Consider the following 23,030-nt stretch of genomic DNA (forward strand, 5'->3'; position numbering starts at 1 on the left):
TTGAGATGGCCATGACGGCGTACCATGAGCTGTAGGCGAAACTATTTCCTGCGCTGTACACGAATTGTGAAATGCATTGCATGATATTCTTGTGTTTGTTGTGTTATGTCCGTTCGAAAGGCAATTAAATCCTGGCGTTTCAATGAAACTGTGGTCGCAGCAGTCATGGAACTGTCCCTGGTGCTGAAATGTTGAGACGGGTTTTTGGCGTCAGTCAGTGCGTGCGTTTGTTGGGTTGTTGACTTTGATCAGTTTAAATCTAGTTTTCACTTAGGCTTGCCTAACATCATTGATTAAAGTAACCACTTTAAACACTATTGGCCGACTAAAAATATACACCTCTATTGCATAGATGTCCTACAGACCTACACATCTATTTTCAAATCCGGAAGTTTCCCATTGTTGCCAACTCGTATAGGCATAGGACGTCTGGAATAAATACTAGTGTGTGGGCTTGATCAATCTCAGATGCCTAAATCCAAAAATCACAAAGTGCAGCAATCCATTGATTTGTCTTGTTCAGAACTACATTGACCAGGCGTAATAAATTAGCAATAGCTTCAAGTGAAAATGTTTTTGTATTTCAGGTATTTCTGTTTGGATTTTCATTTTTTTAAACCCGTCTATTTTGGTTGTATTATTTGTTCATTTTTTATTGTTAATCTTATGAGTAGCCAATGCATGCATTAGCTATCTAATTTATGCCACATTCTAGCATTAGTAGCTATGTTGATAGCGGTCTCTGATTTATGGCGAACGTCATATACCGTCATACATCTCGTCCATGTGACACATGTAGACCAATCGCCAGGTTGTCCCACACTATATAAAGCAATAGAGGGTGCATTTTCTCTCTCTTCAGTTCAAGCTAAATGCAAAGGTGAGTCACGAGCAAAAGAGTTATCGCCTGACATCAACTTTTAAAATCAACTGAAAGCTATTTAACTTATTTGCCAATATCACATGTTTTGGGAAAAGCATTTACTTTAATGTTAAAATGGGTTTTCTGACCATTTTGCTATCGGTTCCTAGGACGGGTAGAGTAACTTCCGTCGGGATCTGCACCTTCCTGTGCTCTCGTTGGCTATATAGCTAGCTAAGTTAGCAACTGAAGTAGTTTCTGTGGACCTTGTGGGTAAACTTATGTTAATCGTGAAGTTGCATGTACCATTTCGAAAATGCTTACCTACGCTAGTTCGATACTCATTGTTAGCCAGCTATGTTGGCCTGTGATTTCCACGTGGCGGCTGCTGCTCGCGGCCCTTACTGAAGCCGAGTCAGTACACTCTTCCGGCTGACTCGAACAACAAAGGAGTTATGGTTTTTACCGGACAGAACAGTGGGCTAGAACTGACTTTTTTTAGTGAGCCAGCAACTATGGCAAATCATGTCAAACATTGAGTAGATGGTTGTGCTAACATTTACATTTAAGTCATTTAGCAGACGCTCTTATCCAGAGCGACTTACAAATTGGTGCATTCACCTTATGACATCCAGTGGGACAGTCACTTAACAATAGTGCATCTAAAACTTAGGGGGGGTGGGGTGAGAGGGATTACTTAACCTATCCTAGGTAAGCCTAACAATTGTTACATTTTGTGCAGTGAGTGTAGGCCTACACAGCTAACGTTCGTTGGTTTAAGGTTAGCCCTACTGAGTATACCTCATTGATCTCTGCTTCTAGGTGGACAAACGGCATACGATAAACTCTGCTCAGCCCAATATGGCTGCATTGCTACTGCAGAATAGGTGAGCAGTGTCAAATAACTCTGTACAACCCATTCCAAAACTCAGGCACCTATCGAAGCCGTTCCTGCATTCTTGTAGCAGACATGGTCAACAGGATGCCAAAAACAATACTTTCACCGACGGTCGCTGTCCAGTTTGAAAGTAACTGACGCAGCAACATTAAGGGGAAGGACATTCCATGCACCACTGTACCTAGAAAATGTTGATGTATTGGTCATGTGATGGATGAAGTTTTCTAATTGGATTGCTTCCCTATGCCCTTTAAGCTCAATGGTATCTTCTGAACAGACCCCAGACGGCGGAATAACAAATGGATATGCAGAAGGTACGTTTATGCAGGATGATTTCGTGACGTTTGACCATCCTTCATTCTGGCTGTGATGAGACACTTGCCCTCACTTAGAGGACTGCCTCGATGCTGAGAACTTCTTAGTACTCGTCTGAGCCAAAATATATAATAGATTTAAACTGAATGTAAATTGTGTGGTTTTGACTACAACAACGTATCTCTATACCTGATCCTTATCTTCTAATGCTCTCTACAGGATTAGTCAATCTGAAGACCCTATAAACGGGATTTGAATGAACCAGTGGATGTTTTAATTGGAGGTAAAACTGATTTTATTTTTTATAAATCTGTTTAGGCTGTGATGACAAACTTGCCCTCACTTAGAGGAGTACCTCGTTGATGAGGATTTATAGTACTCGTCTGAGCCAAAATATTGTAATGATAGCAAATTGTGTGGTTTTTACCATGTATATAAAACAAAACACATGCAGCTGTCTCACCTGACTAAATTTTCTATATAGGCTTAACCTAGGATGGCTTGAGAATTAACCACGGAACATTCTGAAGGTAATTCAAAATGTCTGCATTTCATTCTGGCTGTGACACACTTGTCCTCATTGCCTTGGTAATTTAATCTACCTGGTTAAATTAAGGTGAAATGATAAATGAGGACATTCCAGTATTCAACTTCTGAGCCTGTTTATTGAAAGTAGTAATGAATTAAACATCAATGCTTTGGAATGGAAATGAACCTAGATTGATCATCCCACTAAGGTCACTTTGTTTCTCATTAGGTCTCGTACCAACTGAAATGGCAGGGGTGATGACCCAATCACCTTGTGATTGAACAGCCGGTAAGGATTTTTTTAAAACAAAGTTATCTGGTCGCATGCTATCCTAAGGACCCGGGCTCTGTCTGTAGCCTCTGGTTCTCCAAGTTCATGCCAGAGAAATGGGGAGTCTTTGACTGTCCTAGCCTCTCTGTGCCTGAGGCAGTCACTCTACTGTCCTACAGATATTTGGCTGCATCTTTGAACCATAGTAATGTTGCTTTGATAGTTCCACCAATGTAAACCCTGCCGTTGGCGCTTGATTTGTACACGGCTGAATTTCTAATGTCTGACTCTGTATTTCTGCAGGTATGGAGGTACAAGTGTGCCTTAACACTTAAGATGAAATGGCCCAATCTAGGTCCCTTGATGGGAATGTCAATCTGTAGGTATATCCTGAACTTTCATTTTGGGGGGGATAAATCACACTTTATTTATCTTAGAGGGCCTGGTATGTTCTAATCAATGCTGATACCTTTTTATGTGTCTACTGGATGAAAGATCAGAATAAATCCTTGGATATGTGTGTATATATCAAGACGCTAAACTTTATTTCATTTGCAGGTCTTATGAATGGCATTGACCAACTACACTTCAACATTGATATACCCGTAATACGGGTTTTAAGGTACTTCTGTTTTGCCTTGTGCTAATCAGTCATCTGTGCAGGGTCTGGTGTGTTCTGATCAATGATTGATACCTTTTTAAAAATGTGACTGATGGATGAAACATGCGGATATGGGACTGAGATCAGAACGGTACCTTCAAAGTGTATATGATACAAATTGTCTCCAGACACTAAAACATTACTTTATTCTCAGGTCTTGTGAAAAATGATTGAGGCCTGCCATACATCATAACATCCAATCACATTGACGTGGGAATTCTACTAACGAGCTGCTGCTCGAAAAATGGATAAGGCCTACATCCTAATGAGTGAAGCTAAATAAAACCATATTATTTGTGCCTTGGTATAAGCTCATCACATCCCATGAGCCAGGTTGAGTGAAACAATCCTCACTTGTAAAACCCTTTTTACTGCAATAAAGATGAATTAACCCTGCAATGTACAGATGTAATTTCTTGTCCAATATTAGGGGGGCTCCTTAGGACATTCAGTGTTTCAATGACACTCCATCCATTGATTTCATTTCAAGGGAGTTATCCAGGGTAAAGAAACCGTCACATCTTCAGTACTGCATGTTTGACCCAAACTGTCAGTTCCATTTGACATCCTGTTGGGAGCATATAGACATGCCAAACAATCCATTCAGGTCAGGAAAGAAACATCTCTTACAAGCTAATTTAGCCCTTGTCTTGATCCTCCGTTTAGAAAGGGATTTCCTTTTCAACACTTCATTGTTCCTTTCCCTCTGCAAGAGAAATGGTTCCAGCCAAATAAGTTGGGTAGCCAAACATGCTCCGCTTTAAAAGAAAGTCCGAATGAAATTGTTGCTTACCAGTTACATTCCTGTGAGATGGACTCAACTTTCTGAGTCTGGGGTGCTGCTGCCGCTCTGATCACTGTATGTGTCCCTACAGAGATGGTATAGAAACGGCATGTTACTATACAATGAAAGTTCCACAACACTTTCATTTAGCCAGTTCTCGTAACTATGCCTGTAACATTCATCACGGGTTTAGGAATCATACTGAGTGAATATTTGGTTACCGTGGAGACAGACAGCATCCCTTCTGTAGGTAGCTCTGTAGTTTCCCGGCTGATGCCAGCAGGAGGCCAAAGTAGGGAGGCGATGGTTTGATGGGGCGAGAGGTGAACTCAGGATGATACTGCACTCCTATGAAATACGGATGATCTAGAAATAAAAGCAGAGGGGTTAAGAGCTGTAGGTATAAAAGGTACGTGCAAACCAGACAAAACATTTTGTCCACTCATACACATGATCCCGGACACTTACCGTCTAACTCAATGACTTCCATTCGCTCGCCTTCTACGTCTTGACCCACGAAGTGAAAGCCTTTCCCTTCAAAGTGATCCTTCAGCTCTGGGTTCACCTGAGACCGGAAACAAGGTAAGTACACTGAAAAACTAGTGACATGTAGAGAAAGTATAGAGAGAAAGTGACGTGAACATGAACCTCAAAGCGATGTCTGTGTCTCTCATCCACGTACTCAGCATCTCCGTAAAGTCTTCCTGCAATGAAACAAGTATAAAACACAGCAGGTGAAGCTTTTTCCACATCGTTACCTTAGACTTACTGTAAAATGGATGAAAGTTTTTTCCCCTAATCAATCTACAAATCTGTTCCCTATAATGAAGCAAAAAAGGGTTTGAAGTTTTTGCAAATTCATTTAAAATAAACAAATATATTTACAGAAGTATTCAGACCCTTTGTTTACACCATATTTAGCTGAATCACATCCGGCAGCATCGAGTCTTGGGTATGACGCCACACGCTTGGCACGGCTATATTTGGAGAGTTTCTCCCATTCTTCTCTGCAGATCCTCTCAAGCCCTGTCAGGTTTGATCGGGTTAGAGTCCGTGCTCTGGCTGGGTCACAGACATTCAGAGACTTGTCCCGAAGCCATTCCTGCATCATCTTGGCTTTGTGCTTAAGGTCGTTGTCCTGTTGGAAGGTGAACCTTCGCACCCAGTCTGAGGTCCTGAGCAGGTTTTCATCAAGGATCTCTCTCTATACTTAACTCCGTTCACCATTCCCTCGATCCTGACTAGTCTTCCAGTCCCTGCCACTGAAAAACATCCCCACAGCATGATGCTGCCACCACCATGCTTCAACGCAGGGATGGTGCCTGGTTTCCTGCATACGTAAAGCTTGGCATTCAGGCCAAAGAGTTCAAATGGTTTCATCAGACCAGAGAATCTTTTTTTATCATGGTCAGATTCTTTAGGGGCCCTTTGGCAAACTCCAAGCGGGCTGTAATGTACCATTTACTGAAGAGTGGCTTTGTCTGGCCACTACCATGAAGGCCTGATTGATGGAGTGCTGCAGAGATGGTTGTCCTTCTGGAAGGTTCTCCCATCTCCACAGAGGAACTCTGAATCTCTGCCAGTGACCATTGGGTTCTTGGTCACCTCCCTGACCAAGGCCCTTTCCCCCAGATTGCTCAGCTTGGCCGGGAGGCCAGCTCTAGAGTCGTGGTGGTTCCAAACTCCTTCCATTTAAGATTGATGGATGCCACTGTGTTGTTAGGGACCTTTCAATGCTGCACAAATGTTTTGGTACCCTTTCTACAAGTTCAACAGTTTCTACAAGTCCCCAGATCTCTTCCTCGGAGCTCTATGGACAATTTCTTCGACCTCATGGCTTTGTTTTTGCTCTGACATGCACTGTCAACTGTGTGACCTTATAAAGACAGGTGTGAGCCTTTCCAAATAATTTCAAATCAATTTAATTCACCACAGGTGGACTCCAATCAAGATGTAGAAACATCAAGGAAGATGAATGGAAACAGGATGCACCAGAGCTCAATTTCTAGTCTCATAGCAAAGGGCCTGAATATTTGTAAATAAGGTATCTTTTTATTATTATAAATGTGCAAAAAGATCCTAAAAAATAGTTTTCACTTTAACAATGTGAAGTATTGTGTGTAGATTGATTTAAATAAAACATTTTCCTAATCCATTTTAAAATAAATCTAACATAACAAATGTTGAAAAAGTCAAGGGGTCTAAATACTTTCAGAATGCACTGTATAGTGTGTGATTACAACAGTGACTTTACTCTCAAAGTTTGGTCTCTTACTTAGTATACTGTTGGTAGTCTTGAAAATGGTCCGTCTCTTTCCCAGCCTCATGGTCCCACCCATCTGCCCAGGATTGTGTTCTGGCATGTCAATCACCTAGAAAGAACCAGTAAGGAATCAGATTGATTTTTGTTGGCCTTCACGACCAGTAAAAAAAAGGGAGGCGAGATCTTATGAAGGTGGAACCTACAACAGGATGCTTTGATTCGGGATGAAACTCTGTAGAGTTGGCATCTTCCCATTCTAGCACATTCCTGGCAAATTCACACACAGCCAGCTGCATCCCTAGACACACACCTGCAAACCCATAGAAGTCAGGTTAACGCTGCACATACATGAAGGAATGTGAATGGAAAGCTTTAATTCCACCATTAGGTGTAATTTGTTCCTTGATGTAAAGACTGCATCCTCATGGCTGCCTGCCACCAACACAGACAATTCTGTACCTAGGAAGGGTTTCTTCTGTTTGCGTGCCCAGTTGATGGCTTGGATCTTCCCCTCTGTCCCTCTGACTCCAAACCCTCCAGGTACCAGGATGCCACTGTGGAGGGAGGGAAACACCATTATCATGAACATAGTCACAATATTGACCCTGTTCTCTACCAGTCCAACTGACCCCCCGTGATGCCATATCTCAGTGTTTCTCCCCGTGTCCCCCCCAGCCACTTCTACTAAATACTTCTACTTGATGTATTTAAGTTCAGGCATACCCTATTCAACTGGATATATCAGCTGTGCTGGTACTGGACTACCTTACATAAAATAAGTAGAACTGTCTGGGGGTATAAGAAGAGGATTGGAGAACAATACCATAAAAGATGCCACATCCCACAGCTAGACCTTCTACCCCGGACCCTACCATACTTACTCAGCACTGCAGAGTTTTTGCCATGCCTCATGGTACTTCACAGGCTCCTCCTTCAGTGTGTTTGGCTCCAGGTCTGCTGAGTCAATATACTGAGAAAAAAAAATAGACGAGGGGAGGGGCAGACATGAGAATGGGTTGCTATTGACTTGATCGGACGTAGCTTATCCAATACATGTCAAACGATTTTACGGAGTTAAAGTTCATAGAAGGAAATCAGTCAATTTAAATCAAATTAATTCGGCCATAATCTATGAATTTCACATGACTGGGTAGGGGCAGAGCCATGGGTAGGCATAGGGTCACCCACTGGGGAGCCAGGCCAAGCCAATCAGAATTAGTTTTTCCCCCACAAAAAGCTTTAAAGACAAAACACTCCTCAGCAGCCCCCCGGTGAATAAGCCGGATATGGAGGTCCTGGACTGGCGTGGTTACATGTGGTCTGCAGTTGAAGCTGGTTGGATGTACTGCCAAATTCTCTAAAACAACGTTGGAGGCAGCTTATGGTAGAGAAATTACCCTTCAATTCTCTGGCAACCGCTCTGTTGGACATTCCAGCTGTCAGCATGCCAATTTGCACGCTCCCTCAAAACTTGACATCTGTGACATTGGGTTGTGACAAAACTGCACATTTTTGAGTGGCCTTTTAATTGTCCCCAGCACACGGTACACCTGTGTAATGATCATGATATTAAATCAGCTTCTTGATATGCCACACCTGTCAAGGTGGATCGATTATCTATGCAAAGGATACAGGCTCACTAACAGAAATGTAAACAAATTTGAGCAAAATAAGCTTTTTGTGCATATGAAACATTCCTGGGATCTTTTATTTCAGCTCTTGAAAAACGGGACCAACGCTTTAAATGTTGCGTTTATATTTTTGTTCAGTATCATTGACATGACTGCACAAACAAGTAAGACTTAAACATGAAATCACACATTATAGCAGCAATCTTCTTCAAAATAAAACCTATTCCTGAGGACATCCAAGCTAGAGGAACAGTATAATTTAGCCATGCTGTGAAATAAACTAAATAGAAAAAGAAGCACCGTCATGCACAGGTTAAGATGCTTGTGGATGTTGGGCTGGTCTCCCAGACACAGATTAAGCCTAATCCTGGACTAGAATGCGCTTTCTTCCTTGAAAGTCTTTCTTAGTCCAGGACTAGTCTTATTATATGTCCAGGAAACCAGCCAGTAGAGCCTTTCCAAATGTGTAGTTTGTACATGTGTTTTAGCCTGGCTGTGTGCGTTTTACCTTGATATCCAGTTTGTGGCAGATGGCTAAGGCCGAGTGTTCTAGCGCTTTGATGACTGACGCGTAGGAGTCTGTGAACTTGGTGTATTTCCCCACCAGGGCTATAGAACACTGCTCTAGGAGCCTGTCTGACCTGGGATTCAAAAACACCACAGGCAAAGTTATATGCCGTGTTCAAAACGGAGACCTCTGAAATCTCCAACTTCAGTGTTTTCAAGACAACTGGGAACTCGGAAACTATGACATTTTTCTAGAGCTCCCGACTTGAAGATAACCACTGTCATGATTTGACCCCCTTTTTCAGAGTTCCCAGTTGGCTTAAAGCACCAATCATCTGAATACAGGTCACTCCATAGCGCTGCAATACAACAGGTGAATAGGCAGAGTAATCAAACAGCATCATTACACGCCTCTGTAATTCTTTATCCAGAGGTCAAACTCAAACCCGGTGGGTCTAAATATGGGCTGCTCAATTCTGGTCCTGGAGGGTCGACACACTTGTTTTTTGTTTCTACCTGGTAGTTAATTCACAGGTAGTATCACATTTTCATTTCATTTCATTACAGTACAACGGTTTGATTTGTTTGATCGTAGCTAGCTACATAGCTAGCTACATAGCCGTCTTTGTATCAAAGATAATTGTGTAGTCTAGAGCGATTTTCTAGGTTAGCTAGCCAGCTATTGTCGTTCTTTTAACGCAACGTAATCAACACTGCTAGCTAGCCAGCTGGCCCCCGAATAGCAGCACTGTCGAAACTATTACACTCAACGGAACGACTTGATTAGTGTAGTGTCAACAACGCAGCCACTGCCAGCTAGCCTACAAAGTCAACAACGCAGCCACTGCCAGCTAGCCTACTTCAGCAGTACTGTATCATTTTAGTCAATAAAATTCTTGCTACGTAAGCTTAACTTTCTGAACATTCGAGACGTGTAGTCCACTTGTCATTCCAATCTCCTTTGCATTAGCGTAGCCTCTTCTGTAGCCTGTCAACTATGTGTCTGTCTATCCCTGTTCTCTCCTCTCTGCACAGACCATACAAACGCTCCACACCGCGTGGCCGCGGCCACCCTAATCTGGTGGTCCCAGCGCGCACGACCCACGTGGAGTTCCAGGTCTCCGGTAGCCTCTGGAACTGCCGATCTGCGGCCAACAAGGCAGAGTTCATCTCAGCCTATGCCTCCCTCCAGTCCCTCGACTTCTTGGCACTGACGGAAACATGGATCACCACAGACAACACTGCTACTCCTACTGCTCTCTCTTCGTCCGCCCACGTGTTCTCGCACACCCAGAGAGCTTCTGGTCAGCGGGGTGGTGGCACCGGGATCCTCATCTCTCCCAAGTGGTCATTCTCTCTTTCTCCCCTTACCCATCTGTCTATCGCCTCCTTTGAATTCCATGCTGTCACAGTTACCAGCCCTTTCAAGCTTAACATCCTTATCATTTATCTCCCTCCAGGTTCCCTCGGAGAGTTCATCAATGAGCTTGATGCCTTGATAAGCTCCTTTCCTGAGGACGGCTCACCTCTCACAGTTCTGGGCGACTTTAACCTCCCCACGTCTACCTTTGACTCATTCCTCTCTGCCTCCTTCTTTCCACTCCTCTCCTCTTTTGACCTCACTCTCTCACCTTCCCCCCCTACTCACAAGGCAGGCAATACGCTCGACCTCATCTTTACTAGATGCTGTTCTTCCACTAACCTCATTGCAACTCCCCTCCAAGTCTCCGACCACTACCTTGTATCCTTTTCCCTCTCGCTCTCATCCAACACCTCCTACACTGCCCCTACTCGGATGGTATCGCGCCGTCCCAACCTTCGCTCTCTCTCCCCCGCTACTCTCTCCTCTTCCATCCTATCATCTCTTCCCTCTGCTCAAATCTTCTCCAACCTATCTCCTGATTCTGCCTCCTCAACCCTCCTCTCCTCCCTCTCTGCATCCTTTGACTCTCTATGCCCCCTATCCTCCAGGCCGGCTCGGTCCTCCCCTCCCGCTCCGTGGCTCGACGACTCATTGCGAGCTCACAGAACAGGGCTCCGGGCAGCCGAGCGGAAATGGAGGAAAACTCGCCTCCCTGCGGACCTGGCATCCTTTCACTCCCTCCTCTCTACATTTTCCTCCTCTGTCTCTGCTGCTAAAGCCACTTTCTATCACTCTAAATTCCAAGCATCTGCCTCTAACCCTAGGAAGCTCTTTGCCACCTTCTCCTCCCTCCTGAATCCCCCCTCTGCAGATGACTTCGTCAACCATTTTGAAAAGAAGGTCGACGACATCCGATCCTCGTTTGCTAAGTCAAATGACACCGCTGGTTCTGCTCACACTGTCCTACCCTGTGCTCTGACCTCTTTCTCCCCTCTCTCTCCAGATGAAATCTCGCGTCTTGTGACGGCCGGCCACCCAACAACCTGCCCGCTTGACCCTATCCCCTCCTCTCTTCTCCAGACCATTTCCGGAGACCTTCTCCCTTACCTCACCCCGCTCATCAACTCATCCCTGACCGCTGGCTACTTCCCTTCCGTCTTCAAGAGAGCAAGAGTTGCACCCCTTCTGAAAAAACCTACACTCGATCCCTCCGATGTCAACAACTACAGACCAGTATCCCTTCTTTCTTTTCTCTCCAAAACTCTTGAACGTGCCGTCCTTGGCCAGCTCTCCCGCTATCTCTCTCTGAATGACCTTCTTGATCCAAATCAGTCAGGTTTCAAGACTAGTCATTCAACTGAGACTGCTCTCCTCTGTATCACGGAGGCGCTCCGCACTGCTAAAGCTAACTCTCTCTCCTCTGCTCTCATCCTTCTAGACCTATCGGCTGCCTTCGATACTGTGAACCATCAGATCCTCCTCTCCACCCTCTCCGAGTTGGGCATCTCCGGCGCGGCCCACGCTTGGATTGCGTCCTACCTGACAGGTCGCTCCTACCAGGTGGTGTGGCGAGAATCTGTCTCCTCACCACGCGCTCTCACCACTGGTGTCCCCCAGGGCTCTGTTCTAGGCCCTCTCCTATTCTCGCTATACACCAAGTCACTTGGCTCTGTCATAACCTCACATGGTCTCTCCTATCATTGCTATGCAGACGACACAGAATTAATCTTCTCCTTTCCCCCTTCTGATGACCAGGTGGCGAATCGCATCTCTGCATGTCTGGCAGACATATCAGTGTGGATGACGGATCACCACCTCAAGCTGAACCTCGGCAAGACGGAGCTGCTCTTCCTCCCGGGGAAGGACTGCCCGTTCCATGATCTCGCCATCACGGTTGACAACTCCATTGTGTCCTCCTCCCAGAGCGCTAAGAACCTTGGCGTGATCCTGGACAACACCCTGTCGTTCTCAACTAACATCAAGGCGGTGGCCCGTTCCTGTAGGTACATGCTCTACAACATCCGTAGAGTACGATCCTGCCTCACACAGGAAGCGGCGCAGGTCCTAATCCAGGCACTTGTCATCTCCCGTCTGGATTACTGCAACTCGCTGTTGGCTGGGCTCCCTGCCTGTGCCATTAAACCCCTACAACTCATCCAGAACGCCGCAGCCCGTCTGGTGTTCAACCTTCCCAAGTTCTCTCACATCACCCCTCTCCTCCGCTCTCTCCACTGGCTTCCAGTTGAAGCTCGCATCCGCTACAAGACCATGGTGCTTGCCTACGGAGCTGTGAGGGGAACGGCACCTCAGTACCTCCAGGCTCTGATCAGGCCCTACACCCAAACAAGGGCACTGCGTTCATCCACCTCTGGCTTGCTCGCCTTCCTACCACTGAGGAAGTACAGTTCCCGCTCAGCCCAGTCAAAACTGTTCGCTGCTCTGGCCCCCCAATGGTGGAACAAACTCCCTCACGACGCCAGGACAGCGGAGTCAATCACCACCTTCCGGAGACACCTGAAACCCCACCTCTTTAAGGAATACCTAGGATAGGATAAGTAATCCCTCTCACCCCCCCCCTTTAAGATTTAGATGCACTATTGTAAAGTGACTGTTCCACTGGATGTCATAAGGTGAATGCACCAATTTGTAAGTCGCTCTGGATTAGAGCGTCTGCTAAATGACTTAAATGTAACTGTAATGTTAATTGCACTCACCTGGTGTCCCAGGTCTGAATCGGTCCCTTATTAGGACCGACAATTAACAGCCCAGGGCCCAGTTTCCCAAAAGCATCTTAATCACGGGAAACTGAGCCCTGGTCAAAATAATCAAGCACTACCAGTCCCAGAGACTGCCTGCCCGTATGCCTGTCAGACACACCCACCTGTCAGACATCTCCTTCCACTTAGTGAGCATCTTCCTGGGGCGTGTCTCTATAGGAAGGTCTAATCTCTGACAGAAGTAGCCCACCACCCCCTGGTTCTCTAGTAGCAGAGGCACTCTGTAGATGGACGACACGTCTGCCACGCAGATCACCTGGGAGAGGAGAGGAGAACTAACACTCAGTCACAACTAGAGGCTTCAGTGGTTCTTTATTCATCTTTCCTTGATTCTTCACATCAACCAAGGGGAGATTTATTGGACCTTCTCTAATACAGTTGAGAAGGAGGTGACAAGGTAGGATGTGAGGAATCACTGGGAAGATTTATTGAGCCAGTGTCATTTCATCCTAGTCTGTGACTGTACGATCAGGTCTTACCTGTTCAGGTTCTACATGACAGAACATGGAGATCTTCTCTTTAACAGAGTTCTCCAGGGAGGTGGAGCAGCGACACATGATCTGGAGGGAATTGACAACAAACACAATTAGCTAACAGACAATCCTTGCACTAAATGTACAAATGGACAGAAGTGGTTATGATGGCTTGCTAGGATTAGAAAAAAACTTGGGTTCATTTAAACTCACCAGATCAGGAGACAGGCCGAGTCCTCTGAGCTCTCTGACACTGTTCTGAGTGGGTTTGGTCTTCTGCTCTCCTGTGGCACTGGGCTGTGGGACCAGGCTGACGTGGATGTTACAGAAGTTCTCCCTCTTCACCTTGAACTGGAACTGCCTGAAGGCTTCGATGAAAGGCATGCTCTCAATGTCTCCCACAGTGCCTCCTAGCTGCACACGTGAAACACGACATACCGGGAAACACAATTACACAGGAATACAACTAGTAACTACCCAGCCTGAAATGGCTCCTCAAGTACACACGTCACACTATTATCAAACCAATAAAGGTTCTCTGGAAGTCATTGATCTACCAGTGTTAACCATAATCTTTTACCTCGATGACACAGATCTGAGGCTCCACACCGTCATCGTCAACAGGTACTCTGGCCTGACGCATCACCCACTCCTGGATCGCATCAGTGATGTGGGGCACCACTGCAAGGATACACCAAACAGGGACAGTTAGTCTAGAGATGCAGAGAAAGTGACGAGAACTTGATAGCTCATATCCTTCCTTTTTGTCATTGGTTCTTCATAGGATATTGGACTGAGGTCAGAACTGCCATGTCACACAAGCTAAATCAAATGCACATCAACTATTCAACAAGGGTCTGAACTCCTGTATACCCAGTCTCTCTCCCAGCATGACTATCTTTCCCAGGTAGCCTCTTCTTCCTGTTGATGACAGATTGGTAGCTCTTCCTTTAACCCCTGTATATACACAGTTTCTACAAGTCATCCCAGCCCTTGTCCCGCACTGTCTTATAGTTAATCTTACCCTGTACGGTCTTTCCCAGGTAGTCTCCTTTCCTCTCCTTGTTGATGACAGACTGGTAGATTTTGCCGGTGGTCAGGTTGTTGTCTTTGGTCAGCCTGATGTCCAGGAACCTCTCGTAGTTCCCCAGGTCCAGATCCACCTCACCCCCATCGTCCAGCACAAACACCTCACCTGGAGGGAGAGCAGAGGAACAGCATTAAAACACCTCACCTGGAAGAAGTCGAGTGGTATGGTTAAAACCCTAGCCAACACGCAAACATGTCACATAGACAAAGAGCGAGGGACAGGATTCTGTATATTTGAATAGGTGTTCATGTCTCCATCTGTATCGATGTTGATCTAGACCAGGGGTATTCAACTCTTACCCTATGAGGTCCAGAGCCTGCTGGTTCTCTGTTTGACCTGATAATTAATTACACACCTGGAGCCCCATGTCAAAATCAGTCCCTGATTAGAGGGGAGAGGAACTGACTTCAAGGTCCAGAGTTGAGTTTGAGGGATCAAGACTATTGATGTTGAGGTACCCTTCTGTGTACACAGGACACCATCACACATTCCTAGTAACATTTATTGTATGGCAATAACATTTTCTGATTCTGACAACTGTGCTTGAGCAAAGAAAGTAATTCCATAACAAACAGAGAATAGTACTTAGGAGGCCTCATCATGGCATATAACTGCATTGACAGTGTCGTTTCAACCTATAATAGTTAGTTAGCATTTTCTTCTGTTTCATGACCCTGGACTCACCATTGTGAACCAGGTTACACAGCATACACACATACAGATCTTAACATCACTATTTCTATAATACAGAACATTTCCTGAACTCACCATGCTCGTATGGAGAGAAGGTCCCTGCATCTATGTTGATGTAGGGGTCAATCTTGATGGCGGTGACACGCAGACCACATGACTTGAGGATAGTTCCCACACTGGAGGCTATGATGCCCTTCCCGATGCCTGAGATGACACCACCAGTGACCAGGATGTACTTCATTGTGGCACTGGGTAGGAGACAATAATACGGATTACAGTAATGTAGTTAATTGATTCTAGTAGCTACTTGAGGCGGCAGGTAGCCTAGAAGCTGGAGAAGTGCATCAAAAACTGGAACATTTCTGGTTTGAATCCCAAGTCTGACTGGGAGGATTCTAGGTATCCTACACCTAGATGCCATCTCCTGCTGTTGTGACCTTAAGCAATACACATTAGCCCTGTCTTTTTCATGTGGTGTTGCTCAACCAAGCAGGTCTACCCCTCTGAAATGGTGGAAAAATTGCACTAGAGTTGTTTTGTACCGTAATCAACATTTCTTCCCCTCGGGATGGGAGGGGTCTTGCTGATTCCTATCGTTCAATAGTACAGTACATGCAAAGACCGTACAGTGGTACCTGCGTGGTGGCTAACGTTACATTGGTCAGAGAAATAAAGGACAAAGAGGGCGCGCGCATCTAAGGCATAAACGTTACTTTTTTTTCTAAAATCGGAAATCTAGCTACTCTGAGCAGTTACAACCACCAAGTAAATGCAACAATGAACAACAACGGAGCTCGTTGATAAACATTGCAGTTAGCCAGGTGCAAAGGTTGTAACACAAGTGACCTAACAGTAAAGGTCTTGCAACATATAAAGTAACGTTATCTACAGAACAGTTAGCTTTACTAGCTAGTTAGCTTAATATCCTATTACATTATCAATAACTTTAAGCCACACTAGCCGGATAGCTAGCTAAACTGAATCCTAACCTAGGACAATGCATTGATGTACCACGCGCCCAAACCTGTCATAATACAGTACAGGGGATGTATAACACGCGGACTCCACGGGAAACAGGCCCGAGGACCCAGTCATAGATAAAACAACGAGCTCTACAATGATTTGACTCCATAAAGGTGATTTTTGTAATATGAATAATATTTAAAAAAATATATATAAAAAAATATTTGACTCCATCGCGTCAATTGAGCTAACAAGCGAACCGCAGGCTAGGCTACCTCAGGGCTGCGGTGAAGTTCACAAAGGAAGCATGTTTTTCAACTCACCAAAACGAAATAGTGTAACGCGGTCAAATGGTAAATATTTGGACTTGATTGATTTTAAATTGTCGATATATATACACATTTAAATTCTTCCTTCAAATCTTGAATAATACTTTAAAAAGGTGACTTAATTAGAATTGACTATCCAATCCACTCCAAGTTCCAACACGTGTTCACTGGCCAAATCTTGTATCAGAGCAGTACAGAAAACTACGCGCGACTAAGCCAGAGTAGCCTTGTGGTCGAGGACGCCAAGGTTGCGTAGGGTCTGCGCATTCACCACGCTGGAAATGTAACTATTGTATTTTTTAAGGGTAGCTATATCAATATGCCAATCGTTATTGCAATTTTTTGTCTACACTTTCATACTAATTGCATTATTGTGAGTAAAATAGTCAAACGATGTCCGATACAAACCAGCATACGACAATAATGTTTGTACCATGTTTTGTGCTGCTCCCATGTTGCGTTGCTACCATGTTGTTGTCATGTGTTACTGCCTTGCTATGTTGTTGTCTGTCTTAGGTCTCTTTATGTAGTGTTGTCTCTTGTCATGATGTGTGTTTTGTACTATATTTATGTTATTTAATTTTATCCCAGCCCCCAAAATACCACAGGGGGTATTTTGCCTTTTGGTAGGCCGTCATTGTAAACAAGAATATGTTCTTTAACTGACTAGTTAAATAAACAGACAAATACTCCGAACAGTCCACATGATGGCGGGGGTAAGTGTTTACAGCTGATAATTAGTGGGACAACCGGCAGGTGACAGTATTGCTCCATCTAAAATTCTTGTTGGCTGCTTTGACGGGTTGTACATGGCAGAAAAATGCAATGAATAAACTAGAAACAATAAACGTTGTCTTTAATGCATAGACATATTTTGAAAAGTATATAATATATTCTGCAATGGAGGGAGTACAATAGTGGTGCAATGCCTCTTCGCTCTACCCCTGGTACCTAAGGCCTTTATAATTATGTTTACATGCAAACACACAAGATCACAGGGGAGTGTCACGGGTACATTATCCATTTCAAATTATATATTTCTAAAACATGTACTAGTAGGCTGCCACTCAGAAGAAGAAGAAAAAAATACAGAGTTTAAGTAATAATACTTTCAGTATAAACAGGAAAAGAAAACAAAAAGAAGTGGGCCTCAAACCCCAACCTCATGTGTCCCCCACGGAAACCTTCCCACCCCCCTAGCAACTACGGTTGCTCATCAGGCAACCCCCACCCTCCCTCAGATCAGAGAAAACCATCCCCATATCAACCCTTTCTCATGGGCCTGAAAGCAAAGAAAGTAAAAAAGATTCAAATATAGTATATATACTGAGTGTATAAAATAATAGAAGCACATGCTCTTTCCATGACATAGACTGACCAGGGGAATCCATGATCCCTTACATGCTTGTGTTGGGCTTTATGAATGGCTCATTTGTAAGTGTTGGGCTTTTGCTGAGATATTTCTTTAACTAGGCAAGTAAGTTCAGAACAAATTCTTATTTACAATGACAGCCAACACTGGGCCAATTGTGCACCACCCTATGGGACTCCCAATCACAGCTGGATGTTATAGAGCCTGGATTTTAGCCAGAGACTGTAGTGATGCCTCTTCCACTGAGATGTAGTGCCTTAGACCACTGCGCTATGCAGGAACCGAATATACTTGACTTTAAAGTCAAGTATATTTGTCCAGGCCTCAATTGTTCTTTGACTAGCACCATTCCTTCTCACTGTTGAATTTTATAACTTCTAATAGTAACTTTATCCGCTGGCAAATTGGGAGAGAGTGAGGTGATTGCCTTCTAAGAGCCAACATGTTTCTTGCTGCAGTGCTGCCTGCCAGCAGTAATCGTCTCTGATTTATGGAGAGATTCAAGGAGCTATCATTGTTAGGTAACACAATAGATGCAAATAATTGAATATTTACATTCATGCACAAATAAAAACTTTACCCTATAAGTAACTGCAGGGCACTCCCACATCAAATGGAGGAATGTGCATACCTAATTCAGGGCTCCTGTGTGGTGCAGAGGTCTAAAGCACTACTTCTCAGTGCAAGAGGTGTCACTACAGTCCCTGGTTCAAGTTCAGGCTGTATCACATCTGTCAGTGATTGGCGGTCCCATAGGGCGTTGCACAATTGGCCCAGCTTCATCTGGGGTAGGCTGTATTTGTAACTAAGAATTTGTTCTGAACTTACTTGCCTAGTTAAATAAAAACTCTGGGAACAGTGAAAAGATGGGAGTTGGGGCCAATTTCATCATAAACTGTTTCCTTGGTGTTAAAAACAGTTTGTGAGCAAACGGTTGATGGTTCTGTTTACGGGATGCCAAGGACATATTTTTCCATATTCTGTTCCAGATAAAGGGTTGTTCAGATTCAACATAGATCTGTGGACCATACTTTTTTAATGGCTAGCTCAGACTATGAGCTTTCCAAAAGTTGACCAGATCATTTATTTATAAATACCATCATTAGCTAGTTCGGTAGTTGGGTTTCCCAAGGGACTCCATAGGCAGCATAGTTGACATAAATTGTCAATATAGAAAAAAAGGATTTGCCTGGTAATGTGTATGTATCTTTCAAATCACGGAATGTTCTCAAACCATTACTGTCCATGATATTGACAAGGGTATGGATTACACATTTAAACCATTAGGGGGATGCAAAAGGTGGTCCTCCAGATCGCAAGTCATTATTGTGAAATATTTGAGTAGGCGCATGCCATTTTGATTCCCAGTTACATTGTTTTAAAATGTTGCGCCAAATAGAAATTCTGGGAGCAATAATAGGACCAAAGCATAGTTTGCATTAAGGGATACAGTGGGGCAAACAAGTATTTAGTCAAATCAAATCAAATGTTATTTGTCACATACACATGGTTAGCAGATGTTAATGCGAGTGTAGCGAAATGCTTGTGCTTCTAGTTCCGACAATGCAGTAATAACCAACAAGTAATCTAACTAACAATTCCAAAACTACTGTCTTATACACAGTGTAAGGGGATAAAGAATATGTACATAAGGATATATGAATGAGTGATGGTACAGAGCAGCATAGGCAAGATACAGTAGATGAAATCGAGTACAGTATATACATATGAGATGAGTATGTAAACAAAGTGGCATAGTTAAAGTGGCTAGTGATAGATGTATTACATAAGGATGCAGTCGATGATATAGAGTACAGTATATACGTATGCATATGAGATGAATAATGTAGGGTAAGTAACATTATATAAGGTAGCATTGTTTAAAGTGGCTAGTGATATATTTACATCATTTCCCATCAATTCCCATTATTAAAGTGGCTGGAGTTGAGTCAGTGTCAGTGTGTTGGCAGCAGCCACTCAATGTTAGTGGTGGCTGTTTAACAGTCTGATGGCCTTGAGATAGAAGCTGTTTTTCAGTCTCTCGGTCCCAGCTTTGATGCACCTGTACTGACCTCGCCTTCTGGATGATAGCAGGGTGAACAGGCAGTGGCTCGGGTGGTTGATGTCCTTGATGATCTTTATGTCCTTCCTGAAACATCGGGTGGTGTAGGTGTCCTGGAGGGCAGGTAGTTTGCCCCCGTTGATGCGTTGTGCAGACTTCACTACCCTCTGGAGAGCCTTACGGTTGAGGGCGGAGCAGTTGCCGTACCAGGCGGTGATACAGCCCGCCAGGATGGTCTCGATTGTGCATCTGTAGAAGTTTGTGAGTGCTTTTGGTGACAAGCCGAATTTCTTCAGCCTCCTGAGGTTGTCGGCGCCGGAAGTAACCTTAGTCAGCCACCAATTGGGCAAGTTTTACCACTTAAAAAGACGAGAGAGGCCTGTAATTGTCATCATAGGTACACTTCAACTATGACAGACAAAATGAGGGGAAAATTCCAGAAAATCACATGGTAGGATTTTTAATGAATTTATTTGAAAATTATGGTGGAAAATAAGTATTTGGTCACCTACAAACAAACAAAATTTCTGGCTCTCACAGACCCTTTAAGAGGCTCCTCTGTCCTCCACTCATTACCTGTCACCTGTTAATGGCACCTGTTTGAACTTGTTATCAGTATAAAATATACCTGTCCACAACCTCAAACAGTCACACTCCAAACTCCACTATGGCCAAGACCAAAGAGCTGTCAAAGGACACCAGAAACTAAATTGTAGACCTGCATCAGGCTGGGAAGACTGAATCTGCAATAGGTAAGCAGCTTGGTTTGAAGAAATCAACTGAGGGAGCAATTATTAGGAAATGGAAGACATACAAGACCACTGATAATCTCCCTCGATCTGGGGCTCCACGCAAGATCTCACCCCGTGGGGTCAAAATGATCACAAGAACGGTGAGCAAAAATCCCAGAACCACACGGGGGGACCTAGTGAATGACCTGCTGGGACCAAAGTAACATAGCCTACCATCAGCAAGGACATTGAAGATGAAATGTGGCTGGGTCTTTCAGCATGACAATGATCCCAAACACACCGCCCGGGCAATGAAGTGGCTATGTAATGCAGTGGCTTCGTAAGAAGCATTTCAAGGTCCTGGAGTGGCCTAGCCAGTCTCCAGATCTCAACCCCATAGAAAATCTTTGGAGGGAGTTGAAAGTCCGTGTTGCCCAGCAACAGCCCCAAAACATCACTGCTCTAGAGGAGATCTGCATGGAGGAATGGGCCAAATGACCAGCAACAGTGTGTGAAAGACTTACAGAAAACATTTGACCTCTGTCATTGCCAACAATGGGTATAGAACAAAGTATTGAGATAAACTTTTGTTACTGACCAAATACTTATTTTCCACCATAATTTGCAAATAAATTCATAAAAAATCCTACAATGTGATTTTATCTGTCATAGTTTAAGTGTACCTATGATGAAAATTTCAGGCCTCTCTCATCTTTTAATGTGGGAGAACTTGCATAATTGGTGGCTGACTAAATACTTTTTTGCCCCACTGTATATCAGTGAAGACCACCTCTTCCAGGGCAATAGAAGACACCATATTTCTCTCTATACTCAGTCGGGGTAAACCATGTCTAAACCAATTTAGGATTGGGTGAAATGCTAATGCTTGGAAATACTATTTATGTTTGGTATGGATAGTCCTCCTACGTCTTTCCCTTTTTGTAGGTTTGTTCATTTTTTCCCGGGATCATTTAGCCTACCTTGCCATATAAATTTAGAAAACGGCATTATGAATTTTGGATCGCCTTGTATGCTGCTTCTCGTGATTCTGAACGGAGTAGAGAAGATATTGTCTCTTATAACTTTGGTTGAGGGATTAAAGCATTTTAATCATATGCATGAAGTTGGAGCCAATTCCCATATGTTCCAAGACAGACCAGAGATATGGCCATTCTTGTCTGTCAAAACCTTTTTCTGTATCGAGAAATAAGCAGTTGTTTCTGATGAAGCATTTAAGATATGTAATAGTCAATTGAGGTAATCCGGGGATAAAGGCATTTTTTTAAACAAACCAGCTCTGGTCCGTGTGGAACAATTTGGGTAAGTAAATGGATAGACAGAACCACAACATTTTGTAAAACAGTTTAATATCTGTGTTCATCAAAGATAGTGTACGGCTTTGTTAATCATTTTGTGCAATAGTGGACCTAATTGATTTAAAAACGTTATTTATTTTTTATTTAACCTTTATTTAACTTCAAACATTTTAAATAGACTTCAGGAGGAATACTGTCCCATCCAGGTGATTTGCCTTTATTCATGCTATCCAATGTCCTTTTGAGTTCATTGAGAGTGATTTGGTCTCCCAGCGAGGTGGCTACCTCTGTTGAAAGAGGAGTTCTTCATTCTTCTGTCCTGACTTTTGGAAAGAGTAACAGCTACCAAGGTCTGAAATGAGTGTTCGTTGAGAACGCTCTATCACAGTTAACAACCTTTAAAATTAGGATATCTTCTTTAATTGTGATTTATTCAACCTAGATGCAAATGCAGTTGCATTATTTTTTAATAAAGCCTTTGGTGGCATCCCATAGAATCCAGGGGTCATCGACTGAATTTTTGTTAAATAATATGAATTCATTCAATTCAGTTTCAAATTCTTCACAAAAAGTAATGATTTTGTAGTAAGGAAACATTAAAGCACCATCTTGTGGCTCTTTTAGGAAATTCTGAAATGTGTAACAGGCAGTAGTATGCATGATGATCAGATAGGCTCATATGCCAAATTTCTATTTTTGTGATTGAAGAAAATAGAGTAGTAGATAATCGTTTTGAAATGGGTTTGGGAGAATGTTTTGTGCCTTTTTGAATGGAAAGTGTACGCTTTGGCTTTAGGGTTATGAGTTCGCCTGGCATCAATGAGGTTGTAATCAGAGAGTATATGTTGGAGAGCCTTAGTTGCCTGTGGATTGTAGTTGGTCTTATTAGATTTGTCCCACATGTCCAAAATGGCATTCATGTCTGTCCCAATATCCAGTTGGAATTCAATTAATTCTAACAATATGCTCTTCAGAGACTCAAAAAACTTGGAACATACACATTAATAAAGGCCATTTTTGTTATATTTTGGATATATTTTAGGAAAGTGATTCTACCTTTGCCAAGGATGGTGATTTTGAGTTTCTTATGTATCAGTATGATTACACCCTTAGTTTTGTATGGGGCTGATGAACAAGCAGC

At 43.6% G+C, this 23,030-nt stretch overlaps 1 protein-coding gene, 1 long non-coding RNA gene and 4 other non-coding genes across 7 annotated transcripts; 5 read left to right on the top strand and 1 right to left on the bottom strand.

Moving 5' to 3' along the window:
- The first annotated feature begins 842 nt into the window (after positions 1 to 842).
- Positions 843 to 3,931, top strand: LOC124012301. The gene is made up of 9 exons (XR_006834692.1): positions 843 to 880; positions 1,685 to 1,749; positions 2,016 to 2,074; positions 2,295 to 2,358; positions 2,560 to 2,605; positions 2,833 to 2,892; positions 3,178 to 3,253; positions 3,433 to 3,496; positions 3,690 to 3,931. It is a non-coding gene; the product is annotated as an uncharacterized LOC124012301 (long non-coding RNA).
- On the top strand, positions 1,791 to 1,926 carry LOC124013447. The gene has a single exon (XR_006834873.1). It is a non-coding gene; the product is annotated as a small nucleolar RNA SNORA16B/SNORA16A family (small nucleolar RNA).
- Positions 2,120 to 2,199, top strand: LOC124013445. The gene has a single exon (XR_006834871.1). It is a non-coding gene; the product is annotated as a small nucleolar RNA SNORD103/SNORD85 (small nucleolar RNA).
- On the top strand, positions 2,390 to 2,468 carry LOC124013446. The gene has a single exon (XR_006834872.1). It is a non-coding gene; the product is annotated as a small nucleolar RNA SNORD103/SNORD85 (small nucleolar RNA).
- Positions 3,550 to 3,624, top strand: LOC124013458. The gene has a single exon (XR_006834883.1). It is a non-coding gene; the product is annotated as a small nucleolar RNA SNORD99 (small nucleolar RNA).
- Positions 3,663 to 16,607, bottom strand: LOC124012299 (CTP synthase 1-like). 2 transcript variants are annotated; one of them, XM_046325764.1, is made up of 17 exons: positions 16,403 to 16,607; positions 15,192 to 15,364; positions 14,358 to 14,528; positions 13,914 to 14,014; positions 13,547 to 13,747; positions 13,340 to 13,420; positions 12,965 to 13,116; positions 8,722 to 8,854; positions 7,464 to 7,552; positions 7,042 to 7,136; positions 6,786 to 6,892; positions 6,595 to 6,691; positions 4,968 to 5,023; positions 4,788 to 4,884; positions 4,541 to 4,685; positions 4,329 to 4,404; positions 3,663 to 4,103 (listed from the first exon to the last, which is right to left on the bottom strand). In XM_046325764.1, the coding sequence occupies exons 2-16, from the start codon at positions 15,355 to 15,357 to the stop codon at positions 4,353 to 4,355; spliced, it is 1,743 nt and encodes a 580-aa protein (XP_046181720.1). In that variant the 5' UTR covers positions 15,358 to 15,364; positions 16,403 to 16,607; the 3' UTR covers positions 3,663 to 4,103; positions 4,329 to 4,352. The 2 variants fall into 2 exon arrangements, with proteins under 2 accessions (XP_046181720.1, XP_046181719.1); XM_046325763.1 differs by having other exon boundaries at positions 3,663 to 4,241.
- Positions 16,608 to 23,030: the final 6,423 nt, after the last annotated feature.

The sequence above is a fragment of the Oncorhynchus gorbuscha genome, linkage group LG24 (assembly GCF_021184085.1).
Source record: "Oncorhynchus gorbuscha isolate QuinsamMale2020 ecotype Even-year linkage group LG24, OgorEven_v1.0, whole genome shotgun sequence".
In the NCBI taxonomy this organism is placed as follows: Eukaryota; Metazoa; Chordata; class Actinopteri; order Salmoniformes; family Salmonidae; genus Oncorhynchus; species Oncorhynchus gorbuscha.